The sequence below is a fragment of the Stegostoma tigrinum genome, chromosome X (genome assembly GCF_030684315.1).
Source record: "Stegostoma tigrinum isolate sSteTig4 chromosome X, sSteTig4.hap1, whole genome shotgun sequence".
NCBI classification, from domain to species: domain Eukaryota; kingdom Metazoa; phylum Chordata; class Chondrichthyes; order Orectolobiformes; family Stegostomatidae; genus Stegostoma; species Stegostoma tigrinum.
The window spans coordinates 11,889,128-11,908,070 of NC_081404.1; the positions used below are offsets into that span (position 1 = coordinate 11,889,128).

At 41.0% G+C, this 18,943-nt stretch overlaps 1 protein-coding gene across 3 annotated transcripts in view; it reads left to right on the top strand.

Moving 5' to 3' along the window:
* The first annotated feature begins 10 nt into the window (after positions 1-10).
* Positions 11-18,943, top strand: part of tarbp2 (TAR (HIV) RNA binding protein 2) — a 32,215-nt gene continuing 13,282 nt past the window's right edge. For 2 of the 3 annotated variants that reach the window (XM_048523667.2, XM_048523669.2), the window contains exons 1-2: positions 11,621-11,768; positions 15,971-16,140. In XM_048523667.2, coding sequence (XP_048379624.1) covers positions 11,716-11,768; positions 15,971-16,140 — 223 coding nt within the window. In that variant the 5' untranslated portion in view covers positions 11,621-11,715. Of the gene's footprint in view, positions 120-11,620; positions 11,769-15,970; positions 16,141-18,943 lie in introns of those variants that run through there. The other variant, XM_048523670.2, reaches the window with a different exon arrangement.

Genomic DNA, 18,943 nt, shown 5'->3' on the forward strand with positions numbered 1-18,943 from the left:
CTACCCTCAGGAGGAAACTACAGAAAATGAACAGAAAAATCTTCAATGTTATCATTGGAAAATCATCAGAACCAAGATCTCCTGACAGAAGATGGAGACTTACAATGCTGAAAATTCTGGTAACTCACTAATATTTAGTGTTGGGTATGAAATTAATGTACTAATACAGCACTTGTTTGAAATGATGTTGAACATTTAGTAGGGTAAGGTGAATGTGTTTTGATTTTTGGTTTAAGGTGGTTCCTGAGCAGGATTACAATTTTTTTTTTAACATTCTAAGCTTTAGTCCCTTGTCCAACTAAAGTGTGAAGGAGGGCAGGAAGAAACACTACATTATTTCCCTCCTCCCATGTAACACGCAGAACCTCCACTGTAAATAAAAAAAATTCAGCAAATGGAGTTCAATAGCATGTGCAATAACTCCAATTTAATAAATCTGGGGTCTGCCACTTAAAGGTACACTTGCTGAAATGCAAACTGTCTCTGTTGCATTTTCAATGGATAAGCTGAATCTCACTCACTCACCTAAATTACTTTGCTCAATGTCAAACTGAGTAATAGTGTCACCAAAAAAGTGCATTGTTTTGTGGTGATGTAGTTCTATTTAAAAATCAGCACAAATACACTGACTAACCACAGACTGCTTGTCTACTTTCCAGGCACCAAATCAAAGCGATAGGTTGGATCAAAAACTCGGGCATCCTAACTGCCATTAAAAGGAAAATTAATGATGATAAAATGTGTGTTACAGTTCAGAGTCTCAGTTGCTATGGCAAGACTTTTACTTGTATGTTGCAGTCTGGAGCTTTGAACAGAGATGGGAGAGACTCCACTTTCCCTTTCATCACATGATTGATCAAAAATCTCCTTTGTTCTCGTCCTTGCTGCCTGCAACTGGTGTATCGTGAAAGCGGTCACAGGTCAATGCCCAATATGTTTGGCTGTACTCTGAACTGATCTTTGGTGGTTATCAAGTCCTGGAGTGGGATTTAAACCCAAAGTTGTTGACTCGGGCAGGACGTGATTCACTGCATCACAGCAGATTGTTTTAAATTGATACTGAGGCACACTGCTGATTTTTTTTTTCCCATGACTTTGTTTACTTTAGCATTCAGGGTAAGGATGTCTTTTTTTTTTGTTAGTGACTAACAGTTTTACATTCAGTTTACATCAGCCAAAACCGAGTTCCATGCAAGTTGGAAACCACTCCCCTAATAATGTAACTGTTACAAGTATTCTATAACACTAACACTGCTTGAACCTGGAGATCCAAGGTTTACCAAGTTGATAAGTGGCTATCAAACCAACTGTATTCTATTTATACCTTTATTTTTGCAAAACAAATTGCAAGTTAACCAATATAGGTTAAAGCCTAGATTAAGGAAGGATCAATCAACTATGTATAGATTATCATTAGTAGATGCTAAATTTGGGACTATAGATTTCACTAGTATTTGGCTATCCTTGTCACCACTTCCAATGGCCCTACTTGTGCTGCAGTTATGTTGTCATCTATGATTGTCGTTCCTGAATTTCTTTAATCTTATTCACAGGTCAGTTCAGTTGCACAAGCTCGGAGGTACAAAATAAATTAATATTTTTCTATATTTTGTTTTTATTTCATCTTCCTTTTTGTTACCATAGGAATGTGAACTGATTTGAATGTACACAATACTTTTGAAACAAAGTGACACTGTAAGTCCATTCTCAAGAGTAATTTTATTTACATGGCAGTGGTGGTGAAAGGTAATTCAAACAGAAAACTTAATGAAAATGGTTCAGTTGAAGTGTTCAGAGGTATATTTGAATCGAATATATTTAAAAGAAGAAGAAAAACCAATGCAGAATACGTTCATGTCCAGACTGGAATCCTCTTCTGCTAGAGTTGCACAAATCATTAGATGTTTACAACCCTGCAATTCAGCCCATCTTTAGAATGGCTCTTTAGAATAATTCAATATTAATTCCACTGCCTTGTTCACTTTGCCTGCAGCTCTGCATCTACCTTGGCTTCAAGTACTGATTCAATTTTCCTTTCTGAGGTGCAATGGTCTCTCTCACTGTCAATTACTTCCAGTAGTAAAGAAATTCCACTCTTTGTGAACAACACCAGAGCAAAGAAATTTATCGGAACCATTTTCCTCACTTGCTCCTCAGTGACAATCTTAAAATAGATCATTAGCATTTCCTCAGAACAATTGTAGAATGTTTGTCATAGAGTACGGTCTGTGCCAAGAACCTTTTGTGTGGAGTCTTTTAACACTGTTGTATGCAGCTGCTGTAGAGTTCTGGCTGACCAGAAAGGCCATAGGTGGATTGGGAGGATTTGCAGGTTGATAATAAACCTGTTTTGACCATGATGCAAACACCTTCTGTGGTCAAAAAAACCTGGCGCTCTGATCTCAAGGTAGCGATACTATCCAGTGCATCACAAGACCATGTCCATTTTTAAAAATAAATTATGACCTCTTGTCTCAATCTTTGTTCACTATCAAAACCCTAAATTTAAAGAAAACTCCTATAAAAGTGCTGGAAACACTCAGCAGGTCCAGCAGCATGTGTGAAAAAAGAAATTGAGTTAAATGGAGTCAAATATGACTCCATTATTCAACTCGACAATTACCTTTTTTCTCTCTCCTCAGATGCTGCCAGACCTGTTTTTGTTTTGAACTCTGATTTCCAACATCCCTAATATTCTGTTTTTATATTAAATTTCCCCTTGGCCTTTTGTAAAGCATTTTGTTCATGAATTTAACATCTCTGTACACAGGGTGGTCAAGCAGAAATGAAATGAACCATTATTCTATTCTTGCCAGTTATATAAAGAGGACTTGTGGTAGTATTAGTGTACCTGACTTCATGGCAGCTGGTAAGATCAGGTCAGCCATCTGCAAAAGTCAACGGCAAAGTACTGCAGTACTTTGCCCATAAACATGGACTAATCCAATGTAGGTCCATGGCACAACCAGGGAAAAATCAACATAGCCTTATCGATCTTTTTCTTTAGAAAAGTGTAAAAGGCCTTCAGGGGTTGCAGTACCCCTCTTGATCTTTGACCACCATAAGATGAGCTCTCCGACAACCTAAAATGCATCTGGGAAATCTGCTGTCCTTTTTTTTATTTCTTCTGGATTAGTTCAAATGGATTCCTTTTAAAAACAGTGAGAATTTTTACCCCCTATGAGTAATGTTGATTTTGTATTTTTAAGCTAGATTCTTTGTCTTTTCAGAAGATTTAGGACCATGAATATGCCAATTAGTTTTATCAAGCCTGCTTCACCATTTCAGTAAGGTCAAAGCCGATCTACCTCAGTTCCACACTCAGACTCTCCCCATTTGGTCTGCTCCTTCTTTTTTTTTGTTTGATCTTCCTATACTAATAAAACAAGGCTGCCCAAAATTAGTTTTGAAGATAATTAATATCCAGGCAAGGAATTGGATTACAGCTATTTTCTGTTTCAACTGTGCCAAAAATCCTACTTTTCATTTCTGAATTTAATTGCATCCAGAAGCTCTCTTCATGCTGAAATGAGGCCAGAGGGTTTACCATTTACTCAGGAGTCTCAAGTGTCCCTAATATTAAATTTGCAACAAAATTAAAATGGCAGAGAGAGAAGATGGATGCATCTAGGTTTGGTTGTTCTAAGGAATCATGTGCATCACCTCATGTCATCTGATACTTCATATTCAATTGACAATAGAGAAAATCTGACCAGGTGAAGCAAGGCTGAGATGTTGTTGGTCATTTGCTTTGTTGAATAACAACTCACATTTTTAGAACACCCATCATAAGCATGCTCTCCCATGTTTTCCTAAAATGTGAGGATGTTGAGCACAAAATGGAAATAAATAGGGACAGGGGGGCAAAGGCAGGTGCAGGTTAGCTTTCATAAGTCTTTTTGTGTGAAGTGAAGTGAATCAAGGGAAAAATGGTATTGAAGTATCAATTCTGAATCTTAATTTAGAAACAAGCTGAAGTTAGGTGGTAGTGAAGGAGTCCTTTCAAACAAATGTTCTACAACAATGGAATATGTAACTTTTTTTAAAGTCCCCTGAGTTCCTTGTATTAAGGAGAGGTTCAAACTAGAAAGTGTATAGCAATTTTTAATATCTGAACTAGTTTCTGTTGACTGTTTCATGCCTGCACCACACTGCCTAGCAATACTAACATTCTCAAAATGAAGGTTAAAAATGAATGTTTGGTAATGTTAAAGGAACCAAATTCCTTAAGTCATTGTCCTTGACAAAAGAAGAAAATATAACATGGTTGCTCCGTTCTCTGTGACGTTAAGTGTTACAATATTGTGTTAGACTGTGGTAACCTTTTTTATATATGTCGCTCTATGTAGCTGTTTAAATGTAGCTGGATTTTGTAAAAATACTTTTAATTTTTGCCAAATAGGCCTTTAAAATTCATTATTGTGGAAGCGAATTAGAACAAAATATTTCTTTCCTGGGTGAATTTGTATTGTCAAAGTTTGTTAGTGCTGTGGGTACGAACTATTTTCTTTCAATCTAGAGCACCCATTACTCAACATCAAGCACTCCCAGGGCAGCACAGTAAAATGTAGAGCAAAGCTTCCTCTGTTCTGTTTCAATAATGTGTCTTGGCTGCAATCTCTGACCATCTCCCAACTGTAAAAGTATGAAAAGTTTCCAATTTACCAAAAGAGACGACTGAGGACTGCTTTACCATGGGTCCATTAAAGACCAGAACTGTGACTGACCAAGTTAACATATGGCCCCTGTAACTTAAACGTTGGTAGTGAGGAGAAGATTTTCACCCATCAGTAAGAGATTTGGACCTCAAACACAAATGAAAGGCAAGCATCAAGCTTACTGTGCTTCGTCTGCAAATTCATATCTTTGGGGTATTGAACTGAAGTTTATGAATATTAATGGGGAAGCGATAACCTGGTAGCATTATCGCTGGACTGTTAATCCAAAGAACCAGGTGATATGGAGACCTAGGTTCAAATCCCACCATAGCAGATGGTGGAATTTGAATTCAGTACTAATCTGAAATGAAGATTCTAATGATGACCATGAATCCATTATTGATTGTTGGGGTAAAAAAACCCATCTGGTTCACTGATGTCCTTTAGGGAAGGAAACTGCCATCCTTACCTGGTCTGGCCTACATGTGACTCCAGACCCACAGCAATGTAGTTGACTCTTAACTGACCTCTGGGCAATTAGGGATGAGCAACAAATGCTGGCCTAGCCAGTGATACCTTCCTCCCATGAATGAATTAGAAAAAGTTAATTTGACTGGCAGCCCATAAACCTCCACAATCAGTCCATAATCTTAAATTCTTGACGTAGAATCTTCAAAATACCACGTGCACTTCCTCCAAAATCCTATCTGCATTGTCAGGCATACTCTGACAATGCAGTGCTAGATGGAGAGGAAAATCTGCCTTGTTTTTACAATTTCATGAGGTTTTTTAATTGGCGAGGCCAGCATTTATTACTCCTCCCCAATTACCTTTGAATGGAGTGGCTTGCTTGGCCATTTCACGGGGCAGTTAAGTGTCAACCACATTGCTGTCATTCTGCGGTCACACAAAGGCCAGACCAGGTAAGGTCAGCAGATTTCTGTCCCTAAAAGAATATCAAGGAGCCAGATGTGTAAAATAGCTGGGACGGAAGACTTGTCATCTTTCAGATCCATTGTGTAAAGAAAGACTCGGATTACATAGCATTTTCCACAAAGTCTGGATATCCCAAAACTATTTGCAGCCAATGAAGATGTTTGGAAGTGTAGTCATTGTTGTAGTGTAGGACTTGCAAGTGGGATGCAGCAAAGCAACTTTGAAATTAACACAAAACATTAATTTTTGTAATCACTGGTTGTCACCAACTTGGAATTGTTGAAGCCGACACTTATTCTGTTTTACCGCAGACTAAAACAAAATTGTACACAGCATCCATTTGAACATACCTCAGCTTTTCTGAAGAACTGTTGCATTCTTTTGTAAATTTTATATGTGCTCGCCTATTTACTTTTATATAGTGTTGTAAATTTCATAAATAAAGTTGATGTTTTGGACCAATATTTTTCATGTTTTCAGCCTAGTTTAAAAAAAAAACTGTGGTGCTTATTGTCATTTCTTTTGTGGCCATCAGAAAGACAGTTGATATTTTGGTCTGGCAATAGTAATTGAATCAATTCAGGTGGAAGTCACTGTCATGGGTTTCAATTACTCCAATGCACTCCTGGCTGGTGTCTCACATTCTAAATATTTTTCAATTAACCTGTTCAGAATTATTATTACCCAGATGAACCCATGCCTCCTTGCCCAGAGGTGGGGACACTACTACTGCATCTCAAGGGCCCTCTCCCACATTCTGTTCTTTGTACGTTTGGTTATTCAGTACTTGTTACCTGTATCTTAATTCGTTGCAAGTCCAGTTGACTCCCAGTTAAACAATGCCTTCACTTTTTTTTAGAAATCACATTCTCGTTTTCAAGTACTTGAGGTATCAAGGGGTTCAGCAATTTCCTGGCTGACAGGGTGAATAAATACCTGCATGTGCCAAATATTTCACTTAAACTTTCATCTACATACTGCTCCAACTCTTAAAATTCCAAGGTTGTTTAAGGGTCTTGACACACCCATGCATGAACAAGTGACAAGCTTAAAAGACCATAATTGAGTGGGTAAATCTGCCTGGTCCCAAGTGCAAGTCCCTCCTGTTTTTCAAACTCAACTACACAACCTCAGAAATGAAAATTCCACTGAATGTTTCAGGTTGTGACCTTTCATCAAGGAAGGATATTTTGACATATGGTGGGGTGCAGCAGTTTCCTCAAAATCATAAAAGATACATAATTCTTTGAAACACAGGTAGAGGCAGTGGTTAAGACAGTGTTTAGCACACTTGTCTTCATTGTTCAGATGTTTGAATACAGGAGTGGGACATCACGTTGAAGTAGTACAGAATGTTGGTTAAGCCTCTTCTGCAGTACTGTGTGCAGTTCTAGTCACCCTTCTATAGGAAGGATATTATCTAACTGGAGATGTTCAGAAAAGATTTACTAGGATGTTGCAGGGAATGGAAGGTTTGAGTTATATGGAGAGGCTAGATAGGTTTGGGACCTATTAAGGTTTATAAAATCATAAAGGGCATAGATAAGGTAAATAGCAAGGGTCTTTTCCCTATTTGGGGGAGTTCAAAACTAGGGGGCATATTTTTAAGGTGTGAAGAGTTTTTTTTAAAAAGGATATGAGCAGCTACTTGTTTTACAGTGGTTCATGTGTAGAATTAACTGCCAGAGGAAGTGGTGGGTGCAGGTACAGTTACAACATTTTAAAACATTTGGATTAAAATGTGAACAGAAAGGGTTTGGAGGGATATAGGTCAAACACAGGCAAGTAGGACTAGTTTAGTTTGGGAACATGGTCGGTGTGGACGAGTTGGACCGAAGGGTGTTTGTGCTGTATGACTCTGTGACTTTATTTGGTATGAATACTAGGATCACTTTGAATTAATGTAGCCAGTCGTTTGAGCTTTTATGGATTGTAATGGTATTATCAGTTACAAAAGGAAATAAAGACTTCTGCAAAGTTGCTGGAAAGGCTCAGCACGTCTGGCAGCATCTGTGAAGGGAAAAAACAGAGTTAACGTTTCAGGTTCTTTCTGAGGAAGTGTTACCGAACCTGAAACATTAACTCTGATTTTTCCTTCACAGATGCTGTCAGACCTGCTGAGCCTTTCCATAAAACGTTGTTGTTGTTATTGTTGTTCCTGATTTACAGCATCTGCAGTTCTTTCACTCTCAAGCAGATGTTCACCTGCACATCTGGCAATGTGGTATACTGTATCCACTGTACCCGGTGTGGCTTCCTCTACATTGGGGAAACCAAGCGGAGGCTTGGGGACCGCTTTGCAGAACACCTCCGCTCGGTTCGCATTAAACAACTTCACCTCCCAGTCGCAAACCATTTTAACTCCCCCTCCCATTCTTTAGATGACATGTCCATCATGGGCCTCCTGCAGTGCCACAATGATGCCACCCGAAGGTCGCAGGAACAGCAACTCATATTCCGCTTGGGAACCCTGCAGCCCAATGGTATCAATGTGGACTTCACCAGCTTCAAAATCTCCCCTCCCCCACCACATCCCACAACCAGCTCAGCCTGTCTCTGCCTCCCTAACCTGTTCTTCCTCTCACCCATCCCTTCCTCCCACCTCAAGCCGCACCTCCATTTCCTACCTACTAACCTCATCCTGCCTCCTTGACCTGTCCGTCTTCCCTGGACTGACCTATCCCCTTCCTACCTCCCCACCTATACTGTCCTCTCTACCTATCTTCTTTTCTCTCCATCTTTGGTCCGCCTCTCCCTCTCTCCCTATTTATTCCAGAACCCTCTCCCCATCCCCCTTTTCTGATGAAGGGTCTAGGCCTGAAACATCAGCTTTTGTGCTCCTGAGATGCTGCTTGGCCTGCTGTGTTCCTCCAGCTCCACACTTTGTTATCTTGGATTCTCCAGCATCTGCAGTTCCCATTATCACAGGATGATAGAACATAGAACAGTACAGCACAGAACAGGCCCTTCAGCCCACAATGTTGTGCTGACCATTGATCCTCATGTATGCACCCTCAAATTTCTGTGACCATATGCATGTCCAGCAGTCTCTTAAATGACCCCAATGACCTTGCTTCCACAACTGCTGCTGGCAACGCATTCCATGCTCTCTCAACTCTGTGTAAAGAACCCGCTTCTGACATCCCCTCTATACTTTCCTCCAACCAGCTTAAAACTATGACCCCTCGTGCTAGCCATTTCTGCCCTGGGAAATAGTCTCTGGCTATCAACTCTATTTATGCCTCTCATTATCTTGTATACCTCAATTAGGTCCCCTCTCCTCTTCCTTTTCTCCAATGAAAAGAGACCGAGCTCAGTCAACCTCTCTTCATAAGGTAAGCCCTCCAGTCCAGGCAGCATCCTGGTAAACCTCCTCTGAACCCTCTGCAAAGCATCCACATCTTTCCTATAATAGGGTGACCAGAACTGGACGCAGTATTCCAAGTGCGGTCTAACCAAAGTTTTATAGAGCTGCAACAAGATCTCAATGTGCTTTGTTTTTTTCATTCCACATTTGTTTTCTTTATATCAATGTTATAGAGGTTTTATGAGATGATGAGATATTTTTCTAATGAATATAAGCCAGATTCTGGTGTGAAGACAAAAAAAAAATGACATTTGCTATTACACAGGTCAGATGTGCACTTTGCAAGCTACAAAAATGCACAGATCAGATCTTACCAAGCTCCAAGGAAAATATGCCCCCCACTTCTGCTGTGTAGATGAAACTAGTGGGGTGGGGTGGGGTGGGGGAGTCATATTGGATAGTACAGTTTTTGGAAAGTTCTCTATGACTGAAGGGAGGCTATTTCCCTCCCATTTTCTAGCTTTATTCCTGGAACCACTTATTTCAAAGACCCGCTGAAGTAATATTGTTGACTTCAGGAAATGTTTAGTTGCTTGTCTATTATCAGGACAGTTCTTTCTGATGTGGTTTTCTTTGCTTTATTTTGTTACTTGCATTTAGTATTGCAAATAAAAATGAATTTAATGTTGGATATAATATTGTCAAGTTAAATGTCATCTCTGAACTGTGGGTATGGAATACAAGTCTTTATTCACCTTTTATCATTGATTATACCATTATATTCCACAAAATCCAGGGTGTGACTACCTGAATTCCTAATATTCATACTAGATGTGTCAAGACTCCAACATACATTGGAATTTTAGGAGTTGAAGCAGTATGTAGATGAAGGTTTAAGTGGCAAACTTAGCTGCTGCAGGTATTCTCTTCAACCTGCCAGCCAGAAAACTGCAATTCCCTGAGATGAAGGGTTATAAGATGACCAAAGTTTTAAAGCAGTGTTGACTGGAAAGTATCACAACTTATTTTGGGACAAGCAGTCCCTGTACACACGTTGCAATTTTTTTTAACGTCACTTCTTGGCAATACAACAGGCTTCACTCAGAATTGATACACCAGGGGCAGGATCTGGCCAGCTTGCCTTCTACTGAAGGCTAGCTAACAATCATTTACACATTTTTAAAAAATACAAACATAATTCATTTCTTTTCTTCTGAACCTATACTCTTAAACTGTTGTACATTTTGCTGTTTCCTTACCATCGTCTGGCATTGAAATTTGACATATTTGCCATCAGCTGGACTGTTGCCAGTATTTGGTTTATTCTCCCCAAATCTCCCAAAAACAATTGTATAATTTTATTTTAGCTGTGCGTAAGTGGGATGCAAATCTGTCAATCTCAAACTTCGCCAAATATTATACTTTAAAGAAATCAAGGAGCCAGCATAGAGACAATAATTATTTTTGAATCTTGTGCTTTTGGACTGATCAGATGATTTTAAAAGTAGATTAATCTACTGTTGTGATACAACATTTGCTTAAATCAAGGTTGCCAAACTCTCTGCAGGACTAGTAAACCAAATGTACATTCTGTTTTGCTCAAGACATTTTATTTTCTTCACTTGTGGGATGTGGACATCACTGGCTGGCTAGCATTTTTATTGCTCATCCCTAGTTGCTCTTGAGAAACACTACAGTCCTTGTGCTGTAGGTTGACCCACAATGCCCTTAGGGAAGGAATTCAAGGAATTTTGACCCAGTAACAGTGAAGGAACAGCGAATATCTTTCCAAATCAGGATAGTAAACGGCTTGAAGAGGAACTAGCAGATTGCAGTGTTCCCACGTATCTTCTGCCCTTGTCCTTCTGGATGGAACTGGTTGTGATTGGAAGGTGCTGTCTGAGGATCTTTGTTGAATTCTGCAATGCATCTTGTATGTGGTACACACTGCTGCTACTGAATGCCAGAGGGAGTGGATGCTGTGCCAGTGGTGGGCTGTTTTGTCCTGGACGGTGTCAAGCCTCTTCAGTGCTGTTGGAGCTGCACCCATCCAGACAAGTGGGGAGTATTCCATCACACTCTCGACTTGTGCTAGGCAGATGGTGGACAGGCTTTGGGGGCGGGGGGTGGAATCGGGAGGAGTTAATTGCTGCAGTATTCTTTGCCTCTGACCTGCTCTTTTGTAGCCAGCATTTATGTGACAAGTCCAGTTGGGTTTCTTGTCAATAATCACTACAACCATGTTGACAAGTGGGGAATTCACTGATGGTAACAGCACTGAATGTCAAGGGGTGTTTAGATTGTCAGTCGTCTTCTTGAAGATGGTCATTGCCTGGCATTTGTATGACGCAAATGCCATAAAAGTTCAGCAACTATTGTTACAGGAAAGTACAGCCATATTCCCTTGCAGTACATGCTTCAGATTAAGCTGCACAATTGCTGCTAATCACAAGTTCTACGTGCTGGTTACTTTGTGATTATCATATTTCCTCTAAAGAGATATAACAGCAAGAATGTTTGCAAACTCATTCTAATTAATAAATTCTACCAAGTCTTTGTATCTTTTTTTAAAAAAAACCTGTTGTGTACTTTGGTAGTAATATCTTCCCTCGTGCCCAGGCGCTCCGCTGCCATTTTGAGCCAGTTGGATCTTTAGCGCGCTTTTTGGGCCTTGACCGCTGAACCGGAAGTGGTGGCAGCAAAAGCCGATGCGCCTGCGCAGTGGCGAACGGCGTTGGTGCTTATGCAGGGACCGAGCAGCAGGAGTCGGAGCCGCCGCCGTCTGAGCCACGATCGCCGGCACTGTCATCTGGGATGACGGAGGATCGGGCCGCTGCTGCAGCCAAGAAGACTTCCAGCTGTCCCAGGTATAGAGCGAGCCGGAGGATATCCGGGTTTTAGAATTGGAAGTTCTTTTGTTTCCTCCCTGTTCATTCACTGCTTGAGCTGCAGTAGCAGAAACCCGTCTGCTTTGAGTTACATTTGTATATAGCCTTTCCCATTTTCGGGACCTCCCAGTGCGCTTTGCGAGACTTTCGAAGTGCAGCCCCATTTGTGAGGTAGGAAGCTACAGACAGTTCGCAGGCACTTCCAAGTATGTGACTGTGATCTCAGAGCATCTAATTTGAGGGACAAAATAGTTGTCACAAAGGATCTTACTCTCCTTATTTTCGAAATAGTGCCGTTGCACCATGCCTGGCTATCTAAGAGGGCAGATTTACTTTAAGTGGATCCAGGTATGTCTGACAATGTCCTTCCTGGAAAAGTGGAATTCAAGCCTGAAATCAGCTATGATCATGTTTAAGGTTGATGGGCCTTACAGAATCATAGAAGCCCTATGGTGTCGAAGCAGGCTGTTCGGCCCAGCGAGTCCGCACAGACCCTCTGGAGAGCATCCCACCCCCACCATGTTCCTGTAACCTTGCATTTCCCAGAGCTAATTCACTTCACTTGCATGTCTGTAGACACTATGGGCAATTTAGCTTGGCCAAGGCACCCAACCTGCACATTGTTGGACTGGTAGCCATGATGTGGAGATGCTAGTGTTGGACTGGGGTGGACAAAGTCAGAAGTCACGTGACACCAGGTTATAGTTCAACAGGCTTACTTAAAATCATAAGCTTTCAGAGTGCTGCCCCTTCATCAAGTGGAGTCAACCTGACAAAGGAGCAATTCTCTGAAGGCTTGTGATTTTAAATAAACCTGTTGGACGTATAACCTTTGTGTCACCTTTGAACTGTGGAAGGAAACTGGAGCACCTGGAGGAAACCCACACAGACACTGGGAGAATGTGCAGTCTCCATACAGACAGTTGCCCAAGGGTGGAATCGAACTCTGGTCCCTGGTGCTGTGATGGTCCATTCCTATTTCTGTTCTTTGGATTTTTGTGCTCTTAACATGGATAACAAATCCAGAACTTAGAGGCAAATGTGCTACCAACTGAGCCACACCTGGCACACAAATAAAATCTTAAAATGTAGAAGCAAAATTCAGTTGCTGAAGCCATTAAGTCTGGCATTCGATGAGAGCATGCCTGATCCCCATAACCCTTGATTTCTTTACTGATTAAAAATCTGTCCACCTCAGCTCTGAATGTAGTTGGTGACTCAGCCTCAACAGCTGCAATAAAGAATGCAACAGATTCACTTCCCTCTAAGAGAAGAAATTCCTACTTGTCTCTTCTTTGAATGTGCAACCCCTTATTCTGAGATTATGTTGCTTGGTCGTAGACTCTCCACAAGGGGAATCAACCTCTCTGCATCAACCCTGTCAAGCTTTCCCCCCCGCCCTACCCAAGAATCTTGTACATTTCAATAAGGTCACCTCTCATTCTTCTAAATTCCAATGAGTACAGGCTCAACCTACTCAACTTCTAGGCATAAGACCATCCCTCCATACCCAGGATCAGCCAAGTGAACTTTCTCTGGACTGTCTCCATTGCCAGTTTATCTTTGCAGATAAAGGGACCAAAACCGTTCACAGTATTCCAGCTGTGGTCTGATTATTGCCATATCTAGTTTTGCAAGACCTCCCTATTTATATCAAAGATGAAGATAGGAGCAGGAGTAGGCTATTCAGCTCCTTGAGTCTGCTCTGCCATTCATTATGATCATGGCTAATTATCGAGCTCAAACCCTAGTCCCACTCTTCCCAAGCTCCTTTGAAATGAAGGCATGACATTCCATTTGACTTCCCTATTACTTGCTGAACCTGGTTCTTTGTGGTTCATGGGTGATGACTCCCAAATCTCTCTTGTTCTGTAGCTTAAAAATCTGTCTATCTCAGCCTTGAATATACTTAGGAACTCAGCCTTGACAGCCCTCTGCAGTAAAGAATTCCATTGATTCACTACCCTCTAGAAAAGAAATTCCTCCTCGTCTCTGTGGACACCACATTCTGAGATTATGCCTGTGTTCCTGAACCCTCCCACAAGTGAAATCAACCTGCTCACACTGACCCTGTCAAGCCCTAACCATCTTGCTTCTTTCAATAAGATTGCCTCTCATTCTTCTAAGCTCAAACAAGTTCAGGCCCACCCTACTCAACTTCTTCTCATTATGACAGTCCCTCCATACCTGGTGTCAGCCACATGAACCTTTCTCTGGACTGCCTCTAATACCAGTTCATCTTTCCTTAGATAAAGGGCCCAAAACACCTCAGTATTCCAAGGCTGTGGCAAGTTTTAGAACTGAATCCACCCCCCCCCCCCCTGCCATTTTACACTGTTCCCTTTAAAATAAAGGTCAATACTCCATTTGCCTTTTCTCTTTGAATGCTAACTTTTTGTGTGGAGCCGTAAAGATTCATTAGGTCCAAAAAGAAATATTTATTTGGATGAGGCATCAACAATTTGCATAGAAAAGACTGCTAGACACACATGCACCCATCTTCCATATATTTAAAGCAGGCAAGTTAGAAGGACATAAACACAGGTTTACATCAAAATGCTTCCAAAATATCATTTCTCCTAACATTAGGTTGTTATGCAAAACCGTTTATTGTAGACTGCAGTTAATTGACCGGTCTCGTGAGTGGCATTGTGGCTTTACCATTAAACAATGGGAACATTTCACTTGGCTCCAAATAACCAAGCAAGCAATTGCTTCAAGATTAGGATATCCCTGGCTGGATGACACCAGAAAAACCAGGATTTGGTTTGTGACTGTATTGGTTTAATCGGTAAACATCTACCCATAGTTCTGAACAAATAAGGAGGGTACAGGGTTAGGGTTGTTAAGCTGAGCCTGTGCTTGTGCCTAAATTCTTTGGCTTTTTAGTAAAGTGGTTTGCCAAGTAAGTTATGGCTTGGAAATTGCTGCCTATGGTCACAAAGTCTTCCACTATCAAGCCTCTTGCACCCTAGAATCCTCTGCCTAAACCACCTCTACCTTGCTAAGTTTCTCCCTGCATTCAGAAGCTATCTCAATACTTACCTTTTTGACTATGGTTTTGGCCACTTCCATTTTAACTTGTGCTTTCACTCAGTAGCTAAAACCTTACCATGTAATGCAGTGCCTTCCTTGGGACATTTTGCTGTGAGCAACTCATTGTAAAGATCCTTTTGGATTAATCTGCTGTACGTTTAAAACCCCAGCTTCATAGTATTGATAATCTTGTATCTGCTTACTCCTGCAGATCAGCCCAAAGTACAGACTAACTGAATAGAAATTTGGGCAGAGAGTTTGTAAGTAAAATGACAGGAGCTTTGAATGCAGTGAATTAAAGGAACACCAAGTGTCACTTGAAACATGGGGTGCAGATTTGTTTCGAAGCATCTGTTGTGCATTTTGTGCCAACATCTCAGCCTTGTCGAGTGCAATGACCCCTCACCAATAACAAGTGTATTTCTGTTGAACCAAGTGCAAGGTATTGCAAAGTGGGAGTGAAGCTAGGAGGCACAAATTCAGGACCGGGGTAGAATTTGTCAAGAGGAAATTAAAAGAAATCTAGCGGTGCTGTAACAAGGTGTAGAGCTGGATGAACGCAGCAGGCCAAGCGGCATCAGAGGAGCAGGAAAGCTGACGTTTCGGGTACGGACCCTTCTTCAGAAAATGAGTCCTGACCTGAACCGTCAGCTTTCCCGCTCCTCTGATGCTGCTTGACCTGCTGTGTTTATCCAGCTCTGCACCTTGTTATCTCAGATTCTCCAGCATCAGCAGTTCTAGAGGTGATGTGATGTTCAGTCATTTCATACAACTGCTGTGTTTGGTATATCACCAAGTTATGTCTTCATCTGTGCATTGCTCCAGTAAAATGCGAGCTGGAATATTGCATACACCAGAAGGTGCAGAGGAGAGTGACATGAGTAACCCTTGCTCTAGGGCATGAGTTATAACAATCAACTTGGACTTTTTGGCCTCTCAGTGAGGGTTTGAAAAGGGACCTTGAATGAATATATCATACTTAACAGGATGGTCACAATATCTTCCAGACAGAAGGTGGCAGCTGAGCACAGGGCACAAATTCAGAATGGAATGAGCAAATGTAGGACAGATACCAGGAAGAAATTGGTTTAGAAGCACTTATTTCCAAAATCAGTAATAGTTTCTTTCTGTTCTTTTTCACACAGTATTGAGCAAATGCTGGCCTCAAACCCTGGGAAGACGCCTATTAGTTTACTGCAGGAGTATGGAACAAGGATTGGAAAGACACCGGTGTATGATTTGCTGAAAGCTGAGGGCCAAGCCCACCAACCCAATTTCACTTTCCGAGTGACAGTTGGAGATATTAACTGCACAGGTTTGTGGCTTGTTCTTCAGTGTGACAGTTTGTGATCACTATTCTGGGACAGAGAGAGCAAAATGCTTCACATATAGAATCCAGTTTTGTGCCTAAAAACAGAATCCTATCTTTGGTATTCTTAATGTCTTAGGTCTGCTTTCATCTAATTAATTACAGCGAGTCTCCCCACATCAGATAAAGATCTGCTTTCTATTTTTGCGGACCTTAGGTGCTGTGATCATCCCTGATAGCGATAGAAAGATATCATTGATTGTGATGTCACGTAACTCCATGTTTGCAGGGCTCTTTAAATTGACTTCATAGTGGATATTTTTTTAAACCTGGTAGGGGAGGAAGAATGCAATCTTCAATTTTCTTTTTCTTTTTTTTGTAGAAATTTAAAATGGAAGGTGCCTCTATCTGTGGTAATTGAAGAGACTGTTGATTCCTTTTCTAATCGTGATGCTCTGTTAAGACTAATGTAGTCCCACATACTATTTTCATTCCATTATATCTTTAGCAGTGTTTTGGGAATCTCGTGCAATGTTTCTGTTTCGGCATGATAATTTTATAAACCTGTCCCTTTCACCATGTGCCTCCTAACAGTCTCGTCTTCCCTTTTTTTTAATTCCCTGATGACTTTTGCAATATACAGCACTACTTAAGGTCTTAATGCCATCCGTATAATCAAATAATGCTGCTTGCTTTAACAAAAGATGTTTTTAGGTAAATAATCTGTACATGGTGCAGAATAACGTAGAGAATTGCATTCCTTCTGGAACTGGTTGAGGAAGCAGCTTGAGGCAGTCTGCAGCCTTTGTCAGCCTGCAGCAAAACAGTGGCATTCATGATGTTTGTGCCTGCATTGTGCTAGCGAGTGTGAGATGTTCCATTGGCATTATTGCATCAACATGAGGGCTGGGAAGAATTACCAGGTTGATCATTGTAATAACTGGTAGTCCAAAGTAGACCCAGTTGATGCACAGGACGAGTGAATCATCATTTGACAGATCTGAAATGAAAGGGCACTAGCTTTTAGATAGGCAGAGACCAGAATCTTTACAGCAAATGTAAAGTATAGAAATAGGCCATTTGAGACATTGGTGCACTAGAGTGTCCTTCTGCCCTCTTCATCTCTTATCAGTTTAACCTGTTCCTTTCTCCCTCATATATGCGCCTTTAAATGCATCTCTACTATTTGCATCAACTGCTCCACATGGTAGAAAGTTCCATATGCACTCTGCTGTCTGGAGATGTGCGTTTTTTTTTCTGAATTCCCCACTGGATTTGTTCTTAGGGTTGCTCCATGAACAGTTCATCAGCATGTTGAATGAATTCTTTATTGAAGCAAGACCTGGTGAATCTGATGTGCCATGACTTCCCCCGAACTGTTTAAGAGCGCAAATCGCTTGATAACTGCGAGCAAAATTAAGATGCACATCGCGTGGATTGCTTCACAGTGGGGGCGACTGTTTTTATTTTGAGGCAGCCCATGTTCTTGTCATGTTGTGCACAGCAAGATCCCACAAAGTTGCAGCGAATGTCCAGTTGTTCTTTTAACTTTGACCCATGTTGGGATGAGAGAAGTGTTCTGACGGGCATGCTAGGTGAACTGTCTTTCTTATTTAATGGTGCCTCGGGGTCTTTTCCATCTGCGAAAGTGGTTTGGATCTTCAATGCAATGCTGATCTGGAGTGGGGCATATGCACCTGAGCTAGGGTCGGTTTTGACCCCATGATCTCTGGTCCTGGTGAGTGTGCTTGCTAGTTTATTAGCAACAGAGCCAAACTGATACCTCTGGAAAAGTTACAAGTTGTTACAGAGGGGGAATGGCTGAAACCCTCTGACAATTAAAATGAAAACACAAGTCTCAATCTGTTATAATGGGAGTAGAGGTTCCCTTCTAATCATTACCCCTGAAACACCCAGAGAAGCTCGCTTTTCCCCTCGTAATCTGTTAAGAGTGATTATAAGAAAGAAAATCCTTGATTTCCACTTTACAAATAATGTGAAATCATTTATTTGTTTAACCCTAACAATGAATGAATTAACAGAATTACTAACAAACTGAACAATTCCTCTCAAGACCACTAAATACTTCCTAACTGGTCTCAATTTGACTGGAATAATGTTAAAATAAACGCAAGTCCCACTCATATAAACCTAATTAATAAGACAGCAACACATTAAAACTTAATCTCTCTCAAGTTCACACAGAATGTGTCTTCTGTAAAGTTCCGTCTTCTCCGCTGATCATCTGTCAGGAACATCTCTCTTTCTGCAGTTCCCTCTGTAATTTATTCTGTGAGGACTTTGAACTAAAGATGCCGTGGTACCTTTGGCTCTTTTTGGAGAGCTTAATTTTTTGTGAAAGCCAGGTTTGTGTCTCAGATGGTGGACTTACTTTTGCTGCAGATGGCTCTATCCACTTCTGTCAAATGCCCTTTCCTTTATACTCATAAGGACATAGTAGTATTTCTTGCGTAGGATTGGTTCAATGCTGTCAACACCATCTTATTTAAATTTTATAGGTTTTTAGTATCTCGGGCCTTGGTTCAAATTGATTGGTTAAAATCCAAACCTGTTGTCTTGGTGAAAATGCACTTTGGCTGTTGGATACAAAATATCTCAATTCGGGCACTCTCTGTGCACAGTACTTGTAAACTTCCAAGCACAGACCAAGCACAAGCTTTTAAGGGGACCATGGCGCTGCTTTTCCCTATGATTATTTTACCGACATTCTAACTTCCGGCCTTCCAATTCATGAATATTCGACCCAACTTTCTAACAACGCGTAAAGGAATTGAGGTGCATTTCTGCT